This window comes from Sarcophilus harrisii, chromosome 1, assembly GCF_902635505.1.
Source record: "Sarcophilus harrisii chromosome 1, mSarHar1.11, whole genome shotgun sequence".
Lineage (NCBI taxonomy): Eukaryota > Metazoa > Chordata > Mammalia > Dasyuromorphia > Dasyuridae > Sarcophilus > Sarcophilus harrisii.
In genome coordinates, this window is record NC_045426.1 from 655,207,830 (window position 1) to 655,218,038 (window position 10,209).

The window sequence follows — 10,209 nt, forward strand, 5'->3', positions numbered from 1 at the left end:
CCTAGGGAAGAGGCTTTCCCTACCAAGTTAGTACCTTTGAAGCAACTTTTAGTCCAGTCTATAGGTGCTGCTCTATCTAGATGGATTAAGTGACTTGCAGGTGGTATTTGAATCCTCCTTACTGTCTCTGAGGTCAGCTGTCTATCCACTGTACTGTGCTGCCTGTATAGAGAAGAAGATGGTTAAAAATTGATTTTCTGGTTGTCAAGACATCTGGCTATAGGCTTGATTCTTCTACGGTGCTTGTGACCTTCACAAATTCACTTTCCTCTGTTTCCCCATTCTATAAAATGGGAGGATAGATTAGCTAATTTGTCAATCATAGATTAGATAATTCTTTTTTTATTTTGTCCTCTTAGCTCACATTCACAAACCTTCCACATCTATAGGTCTTCTAGGATTGATGTGGCTGAAAAAAACTTATCAGCTGTAGGTGATTTCCATTTCCATAGAGAGGAAACAGTATTAAATTATGACAGGACCTTCTAGGACCCTTTTGAATAACAAATTATTCTTTCTTTACCTTTCCACCCAAGGGATCCTCCTGTCACTGACAAGGAGGGAAATGGGTAGTTGGAGGGAGAAAGGTCTGTTCTCTTTGTGATTCTTGTGCCCTGATTCCTGATTTCCGATCCCTTGCTAGTCTAGTCATCCCTTCCCTCTCCCACCCTTATAAGGATTTATGGGCTTTATAGTCAGACTCCACTTGAAGATGTCTGGAGAACCAACCTTTGCTTCCCCTTCTTTCTACCTCTCCCAAGGCCTTTCCTGGATGAGTTCCCAGTTACTTTGAGAACCTCTGAAATGCAAAAGGGACATATTAGTGCTTAGTTTGGTTGTTAGGTTACATAATGAGATGATATTTTGTAAAGTACATAATCTAGTGCTTGGCATTTTTAAATAGTTAATTCCCTTACTCCCTCCCTGCCCTCCCCTTTGGCACAGCTCTAGGGTCACCCCATAGCACACTGAAGACTTTGGTGTAAAGTTTTGCTTTGTGTATCAAAATTCTTTGATACTGACAGCTTGCAATTATCTCCAACAGGCCCCGAAAATGTGAGTGCTAGTTGATGTTCAGTTATCTCATCTGTGAGATGGGTATGGTACTTTCCCCACAATGAAACCCAAAGGGAAAAAAACTGTAAAATTTAAATCTTTTATATTGCTGTGTGATAAGGAACTGGGTATTTGATCCTCCAAGCTTATTAACTAGACTGCTCTATTTAAATAGATGCTCTTGCAACAGCGATAGCGCCTTAAGGGTTAAAGGGACCTCTGGCGCATGTGCATTACGTCGTTTCTTCCCGCCTCCCTCGCAAGAGTCAGCTGACCTTGCAACCGGCGTCGGGCTATAAAAGTACGGAGCGTTGACGTCAGCGTCCTCTTCCGCCGTCGCCGCCGCCATTCTCGGCGCGACTCACCCCAGTCGGATCGCGAGCCGGAGAATCCACCGCCATCCGCCACCATGGTGAGGGCCGCCGCCCGCTTCTGGGATCGAGGCTGCGCTGGGATCCGTGCGGGGCGAGGGGACCCGCTCTTGGGCCGAAAGAAACGGCGAAGCGGGCTGGGGGAGCCAGAGGAAGGGAGATGGGGGGGAGAAAAGGGGGAGGCCGCGGCTGCTGCCTCCGCTGCCGCCATTTCGGGGAGATGCGGCAGCCGGCGGTTCCGGGCGCGCGCCCCCGCCCAGCCTCCTCTCCTGGGCCTTGCGCGGGGGCGCGCGGAGCCCCTACCCCGCGGTCCCCTCCCCACCCCTTCTTAACCCGTACCTAGGGCTCGGTCCCCTCGGCTTGGGCGGGCGCTTCCAGGGGGAGTGCGGTTGGATGGGAGCCGGGTGATGTGGCAGCGAGAGCAGGGGGGGAGGGGGGAAGTAAGACGGGGAGGCGTCGGTGCCGGGCCCCCGGCCCGCACTGGCCGCGGGTGGCACTGCACTGGGGCCGCGCCCCGCGGGGCGCAGGGCCCGGGAAGGGAGGACGGGAGGACACACTGACCCCCCGGGGCTTTTTGCGGGGCGCGGGGCGCCCGCCTCGGCCCGGGCCTTCGGATGACCTTGGGTGTCAGTAAAGAGAAAGATGGGTCGGCTTGCGAGAAAGCGGGGGCAGCCCCGGGGTGTGGGCGAGCCCTGCGCCGGAGCTCGGGGGCGCTGGCGGCGGCCGGGAGGGAAGCGTCGGGCCCGCGTCTGCGGGGGCCCCGCAGCCGATGACGTGTCCCGTGCTGGCGGCGGGGACCGGAGGGAGCCGAGCCCTCCCCCCCTGACGTGCCTTTGCTCGGCCTCTAGGTGAACTTCACAGTAGACCAGATCCGGGCCATCATGGACAAAAAGGCCAACATCCGAAACATGTCCGTAATAGCACACGTGGATCACGGCAAGTCAACCCTGACGGATTCCCTGGTTTGCAAAGCGGGCATCATCGCTTCAGCCCGTGCTGGTGAGACCCGGTTCACCGACACGAGAAAAGATGAACAGGAACGGTGCATCACTATTAAGTCAACGTAAGGCTCCCGGGTCCGCGGAGGGGCCGGGAAGTCGGGCCTGGGGACTCTGGGCCTGCCTTTGCTCCACCTTGTGATGTGACGTCTTCCATCATCACTAGTCCCCCTTTACTATCAACTCGGCCTCTAAGTCAAGTATGACTTTGCTGTTGGGGTTTTGAGTTTGTTATAAAAGAACGTTCAAAACTTTGTCTAGGTTGGGAGCTTTTCCATTAAAGGATGATTCTCAAAGGCGGGGGAGACTTGAATCTTAAGACTTAATACTAATGGAGAGTAAAACACAGGTGACTAACTCGTTTGTCATCTGAAGGGGGAGGGGAAAGGCATCATTCAGATTTCTGAAAAAACCAGGGCTTAGTGGCAGCTTTTTTGGCTTAGTGGCAGTGTTTTTTTTTTAATACCAAAGTATTAAATATATATTTGATATATAAACAAAAACATTTTAAGTACTAAAGTATTCTTTTGGCCAGTGACCTGGCAGTCAGAATTTTGACTTGTGAATGTGAAGAACCTTAGAGATAAATATCTGAAACTCATATTCCACTTAAAGGAATGTGTTTGGCTAAACTGTAAAATATTACTGAATTTAAGTTTGTGATGGTCTCTTAGCACTCGTGATTCCATACATCTGAATTTCTCAATTTGTTTTCTTCTCCAGTGCCATCTCTCTCTTCTACGAGCTGTCAGAAAATGATTTGAACTTCATCAAACAGAGCAAAGATGGTTCTGGTTTCCTCATCAACCTCATTGACTCACCTGGGCACGTTGACTTCTCATCAGAAGTAACAGCTGCACTTCGTGTTACTGATGGTGCCTTGGTTGTAGTTGACTGTGTATCTGGTAAGCTCGCTTTTCAACCCAGTAGGAGTAGCTGAGTAGAAAAAGGGTGCTTTTCCATTGAAGATTGCTTGGACCTGGGAAGCCATCTGTCAGGCTGGGTGACTTAAAAGCACTTCCTTTCTTCAGGTGTGTGTGTTCAGACTGAGACTGTACTTCGCCAGGCTATTGCTGAGAGAATCAAGCCTGTCCTGATGATGAACAAGATGGACCGAGCCCTACTTGAGCTGCAGCTGGAGCCAGAGGAACTGTATCAGACATTTCAGCGAATTGTAGAGAACGTGAACGTTATCATTTCCACCTATGGAGAGGGTGAGAGTGGCCCAATGGGAAACATCATGGTGAGTCTGAGGAACAGATTTCCCAGATGGTCAGGCCAGTCATTTGAGGGTGATTAACGTGAAAAATAAAATTTCAGGATTGACCCATTTCTAGGTGACCCTCGTCCTCTAGGATTTGTTTAAAAGACTTTAAAATCGATCACTATTGTCACCTCATAAGTCCCAACCTATTTATTATACCTGAAAATTTAGTTGCTAAATTTTTAAGCCAATGTTTTCAACTATATAGCATGGGAGTAGTTTATTTAGTGGAGGGTAAATAATCATGAAATTCATTATTTGTGGGATGTGGTATGAATATTTGAGGGACAAGATAAAATTGAAGTTTCTGTGATACCATTTCACCTGTGGCAGCATATGGGGAGTGGAGGAAGATGAGGGAAGTGAGCAGCATGCTCTTTGTAGAGAAGTGCTAGGTATTAGAAAAATTCTTTTTCAAATTAACAACACTATCTTGTGTAGCTTTGGAAGTATGGACTGTGCCCCTTGCCCCCAGTATGATTTGCCTTTAATAGTTTGGTTATATATTCCTTTCTAGAATGGTAATATAAATGATTTACAAGATATGTCCCTTGGGCATATATATATATATATATATATATATATATATATATATATTTATACTACAGTCAAATGGGCCTTTTTGAACATGAATTCACCTTTAGAAACAAATTTTTGATTGTTATATTAGTCTAGTAATTTGGGGATTATGAAGCTTAAAAAATAATTTCTTAGCTTGTTGCATTGATTATATTAGTGTTTGTAATGCATATATCACATTGTTTAGAGATAAGCTGTTAATATTAAAGTTAAGCACGGCTGGACACCTAAATTGTGAATAACTCTTGCCTTAAGAATTGTCATTTGAGACATTTTTGAATAGTGCTTTTAAGGGAGTGTGCACATACTGGCATTTGAGCTTAGATTATTTGATGTATTTTGAGTTCCTTGGACCACAAACCCTGAGATAACTGTCTGATCTACTTTTTTTTTTTTTTTTTTTTAAACATTTCAGATTGATCCAGTCCTTGGTACTGTTGGATTTGGCTCTGGGCTTCACGGTTGGGCCTTTACTCTAAAGCAGTTTGCAGAGATGTATGTAGCCAAATTTGCTGCCAAGGGTGAAGGTCAGCTGGGACCAGCCGAACGAGCCAAGAAAGTAGAAGACATGATGAAAAAATTATGGGGTGACCGGTGAGTGGGCTTAGAAATATTAAAGTTTATGTCAGTAATTGGAAATAGCCTGCAGTTGATCTGTTTTGCAAGTAATATTTTTAAGCACAGGAAAACTTTTTATGTTTAGTAATTTTATTTTCCTATTTAGTAGTGTCCCTTTGTCAGGAGGGTGAATATTTTGCTTTATTCTTTTCATTTAGGTATTTTGATCCTGCCAATGGGAAATTCAGCAAGTCTGCTACCAGCCCTGATGGAAAGAAGTTGCCTAGAACCTTCTGCCAACTCATCTTAGATCCAATCTTCAAGGTAAAGGACATAATACTGATTTATTCTCAAATATTTTTTAGCTTGACTCTTGGGTGTTCATGATGATGGAATATTTCTTCACTTTGACCTGATGTCTAATGAAGAAATCTAACCTCTGAGACATAATAAGTTGTCAATAATTTCTGTAGTACAGTCAGTCCTTGAATTTTTTCCTGGGGAAAATAAATTATCCTGAGAAATTTAAGGGAATAATTATCTTTGCATATCTGGAAGTAAAACATTTTGATGCTTTATAATCTACATTTTTGTCCAAATGTATTACTGATATATCTTGTTTCTAGAATGTCTCTGGATCTTGAACTAAATTTTAAACTAGTAAATTTTCTTTTACTTAAGTGAGCTGTTTCCTTTGCCTTAGGTTTTTGATGCAATTATGACCTTTAAGAAGGAGGAGACTGCAAAACTGATTGAAAAACTTGACATCAAATTGGACAGCGAGGACAAAGACAAAGAGGGAAAACCACTTTTGAAGGTGAGGGAGATGAATTTATGACAACTTTGAACCCAGAATTTAGAAATTTCTGTGGTTGAAATTGCAACTTTTTTCTTTTTTGGTCCTGCTAAGGCTGTGATGAGACGTTGGCTGCCTGCTGGAGATGCACTTCTCCAAATGATAACCATCCACCTGCCTTCCCCTGTAACTGCTCAGAAATACCGCTGTGAACTGTTATATGAGGGTCCCCCTGATGATGAGGCTGCTATGGGTATGTTTTTTTTTTTTTTTTTTAAACCTAGGCATAGGTATAGAAATCTTTCCTATGTTAGTTCTTAGGTACCCCAAGACAACAGTTCTTGTTTCACCAAAGGTCAAAGCAGCTAGATTGGTCATTCTATTAACTTCCTGAGTGACTTGTTTCATTTTGCTGGACTATATATCAACCCTGTACTATTACTTTAAATGACTTAGCATGTAGCTTTTAAAAAAATGCTAACTAAGCAAGGTCAACTTCTGAATAGCAGCCAAAATTACTGATTAAGTTTCCCCAAATTCACCAGGAAGTTTGTAAGTTTGAAAACTTTGTGTGAAGTTTCTTTCTTTCTTCTCAGGTATTAAAAGCTGTGACCCCAAAGGTCCTTTGATGATGTACATCTCTAAAATGGTGCCAACCTCAGACAAAGGCCGATTCTATGCTTTTGGCCGTGTATTTTCTGGTCTGGTTTCTACTGGCCTAAAGGTCAGAATCATGGGACCCAATTATACCCCTGGAAAGAAGGAAGATCTCTACCTGAAGCCAATTCAGAGGTTAGAAATTTATCCCTTCTTTACTCTTGAGAAATAAGAAATAGAAGTGTTTCTAGTAACCTGAATCGAGATTTTTTTGATGTTTCATAACATTAGTTATACTGGTCCCAATGAAGTTCTAGCTGGTTAGTGGTGAAACAAAAGCTAGGATTGAAGCCAGTTTGCTCACCTTAGAGCTTTATTGCTTTATACACCAAGAGCATGTTTTTCCCCCATGACGAACACATTTGTTAAATTCTGCTGACTTGGATCTTAAACTGCAGAACTATCCTTGTGACTTTATTCTAAATTCAATTTAGATTTGTAGCCAAATATTGGCTGCTAGAGACCAGCATAAAATAGGGTAACTTGCCTTGCTTTCATGAACTAATCAGATATCCAGTCAAGCAAGCTGGACCTATGAGCTGTAGGTGTTTCCCTTTATCTTTTCCCTGTTCCTTAGATGAGAATGTCCACAATTTCATTTGCTATAGTAGTTGAAAAGTGTAGATAGGGGCTGGCAAAATGTAGCCTTTTGCTTTTATTTTTTTTTTTAATACAATAAAATTTAAAATGTGAAAATCTATTTTCTATGAAATCTATGACAATCTAAAGCCAACCGTTTTCCTAGAGTAGATTAAGATTTACCACTAGAAATGACCTTAGTAGATCATCTTGTTATGTTACTGATTCTTGACAATTTTTTCTCAGGACAATTCTGATGATGGGCCGATATGTTGAACCCATTGAAGATGTGCCTTGTGGTAACATTGTTGGTCTGGTTGGTGTGGATCAGTTCCTTGTGAAGACAGGCACTATTACTACCTTTGAGCATGCCCACAACATGAGAGTAATGAAGTTTAGTGTAAGCCCTGTGGTGAGAGTAGCTGTTGAAGCCAAGAACCCAGCCGACCTGCCCAAACTAGTGGAAGGACTGAAGCGTCTGGCTAAGTCTGATCCTATGGTCCAGGTAAGTTGTTTTGAAATCAAAGGGAAATTTCACTGATTTTTCTCTGAGATCTTATAGCTTATCTAAATTACCTGAAGACAAGTTCAAGAGGGATATGCTGCATCTTTGTCTTAGATAAGACATTTATGCTAAAATACATTCCTTGTTATATATTGGATCTTTCTTTTTTCAGTGTATCATTGAAGAATCTGGAGAGCACATTATTGCTGGTGCAGGAGAGTTGCATCTGGAGATCTGCCTGAAAGATCTTGAAGAAGATCATGCATGCATTCCCATCAAGGTAAACCTCCAAGTTTTATTTAGTCATAAAGTAGGAAAGCAAGGTGTTAAGTGCAACTTCTGTTTATAGTGGCCCAAAAGAATTGAAAGTAATGGGAACCAATAGTTGCTTATGCTCAAACACTGTTAGATAAAAGGAATATTAAGACTTGTCACAGCTCTCCAGTCTCTTTAAACTCTTGTGTATGAAAATAATGTTACATCTTTGGGTACCTTGTACTTTTTAAAAACTTGCCTCTTTTAAACTTAATTAATCCATAATTTTTTTCCTGTGCAGAAATCGGACCCTGTTGTCTCTTATCGTGAGACAGTCAGTGAGGAATCAAATGTTCTCTGCCTTTCCAAATCCCCCAATAAGCACAACAGGCTGTACATGAAGGCTCGACCCTTCCCTGATGGCCTGGCTGAAGATATTGACAAAGGCGAAGTTTCTGCCCGTCAGGAGCTCAAACAAAGGGCTCGTTACCTGGCTGAGAAATATGAGTGGGATGTTACTGAGGCCCGGAAGATCTGGTGCTTTGGCCCTGATGGAACTGGGCCCAATGTTCTCACAGATATCACCAAGGGAGTACAGTACCTTAATGAGATCAAGGATAGTGTGGTAGCTGGATTCCAGTGGGCTACCAAGGAGGTAGGTAGACTTAAAAAATGGTCATTTACCTTTATAGTTCAAGGTTCAATGAAAAGCGCTTTGGAGCAGCTGAGTTTCTAAAGCAGATACATTGGAAGAAATACGGAAGATCCATGGTTTTATTTTTTTTTCCTGTAGGGAGCGCTATGTGAAGAGAACATGCGGGCAGTCCGTTTTGATGTGCATGATGTGACCTTGCATGCTGATGCCATTCACCGTGGTGGCGGCCAAATCATCCCCACAGCCAGGCGCTGCCTGTATGCCTGTGTGTTGACTGCTCAGCCCCGTCTTATGGAACCCATCTATCTTGTGGAGATTCAGGTAAGACATGTACTAATTTATGCGAGACCTTGGGAAACAAAAAGCTATAAAAAGTCTGACTTCGATCTTTCCCACACTGTCTCTAAGTTAACTTTTTCAAAATTTTATTTAGTGTCCAGAACAAGTGGTTGGGGGCATTTATGGTGTCCTGAACAGGAAGCGAGGGCATGTGTTTGAGGAGTCCCAGGTTGCTGGCACCCCCATGTTTGTTGTGAAAGCCTATCTGCCTGTCAATGAATCTTTTGGTAAGTACCAAGTTCTGTTGTAAATGACGTTTGAATAAATTGGGCATACTAGTGTTCATGACAACTTATTTGGGAAATTTGTATTTGGAGCCTTAGTTCTGTCACTAATTTACTGACTTAGCCTGGATTATTTTCCTCATCTCTGAAAATGAAAGATAAACCCTTCCCTACTTGGTGATTGCAAAGATCAGATGTTTTAATGATTGTAGAAAATATATAGTAGTTTACAAATTTATAGTCATTGTAATGAAAATTCACTTTTGAGAACTTTTTGGTGGGGGAGACAAATTTATATGTTGTAGATTGATAATTTTTCTGTTTGAATTAATATTAATGTTTTGCTTTAATAAACTTTGCCTTTCTCATCCTTCCCCTTCTCTTTTAGGCTTCACAGCTGACTTGAGGTCTAATACAGGTGGCCAAGCCTTTCCTCAGTGTGTATTTGACCATTGGCAGATCCTGCCTGGAGACCCCTTTGACAACACTAGCCGCCCTTGCCAGGTTGTGGCAGAGACCCGCAAACGCAAAGGGCTGAAGGAGGGTATCCCGGCCCTGGACAACTTCCTGGACAAGTTGTAAAAGCTCTCCAACATCAGTTCAATCTCCTGTTGGACTCTTAGCATAACACCAATGCAGCAAATTGTTAAAACTGCAGTGACATCTCTTTGCATATACTTAATCAGTTCATAGCAACTTGAGACTTTCAAAACACATTGATATTCAGCCTTATAGGTTTCTGTGTTGCACATGACACATTTGGGGCCCACTCGGTGCCATAACTTGAAACATTTCCACTTGATGCAACTTGAGTTGCCTGTTTCCATATTTATTCAAGTCTTCAAAGAGGTATAAAAAGTATCCTCTTTGTAGGGTATATTTGGCCAGGGGGGTGGGCTGGGATGGGTACCTAAAACATTTTTTTCTTCATTTTTCAAAGGGAAACATAGTGCCCCCCAAATTGGAAATGAGTGCATTAAGAGGTTTTGCTCGGGTAAATGGCCTGTAGTGGATCTTCAGGAATGGTGAGGGGAAAGTTAAGGAGATATTTTCTAGTTGGCCAGAAACTAGAAGGCAAGAAAATTTTGTGCAGTGTAATTGTCATCATGAACATCTACAGATGTATTAGTGCCATTGGAATAATAAATTTGATATGGTGATGAATATCAATAAGTGTTGAAGTGATTTATTCTAAGTGTGGTCTTTTAAAAAAAATTCTGGGTGTCATTTAAAAATTTTTTTTTAATTTGTATTTTTTTGGGTGTTCTTTATGTAGTTATTTAAGCACATTAACTTGGGGCCAAGTTAATTATTTTCTAACTGTTTTTGGATTTCACTACTCATTGGGCAATCATCTTGGTCCAACCATATAA

General features: G+C 42.4%; 1 protein-coding gene and 1 non-coding gene across 2 annotated transcripts; both read left to right on the forward strand.

The window, feature by feature from the left end:
* Window positions 1-1,358: 1,358 nt before the first annotated feature.
* Window positions 1,359-9,997, forward strand: EEF2 (eukaryotic translation elongation factor 2). Its single transcript, XM_003760578.4, has 15 exons — window positions 1,359-1,468; window positions 2,276-2,490; window positions 3,149-3,330; window positions 3,457-3,668; window positions 4,684-4,862; window positions 5,045-5,150; window positions 5,530-5,643; window positions 5,737-5,875; window positions 6,219-6,414; window positions 7,105-7,363; window positions 7,536-7,643; window positions 7,920-8,273; window positions 8,412-8,594; window positions 8,707-8,839; window positions 9,225-9,997. Exons 1-15 carry the CDS (start codon window positions 1,466-1,468, stop codon window positions 9,416-9,418), a joined length of 2,577 nt encoding a protein of 858 aa, XP_003760626.1. The 5' UTR covers window positions 1,359-1,465; the 3' UTR covers window positions 9,419-9,997.
* On the forward strand, window positions 5,206-5,271 carry LOC111719167. The gene has a single exon (XR_002769424.1). It is a non-coding gene; the product is annotated as a small nucleolar RNA SNORD37 (small nucleolar RNA).
* Window positions 9,998-10,209: the final 212 nt, after the last annotated feature.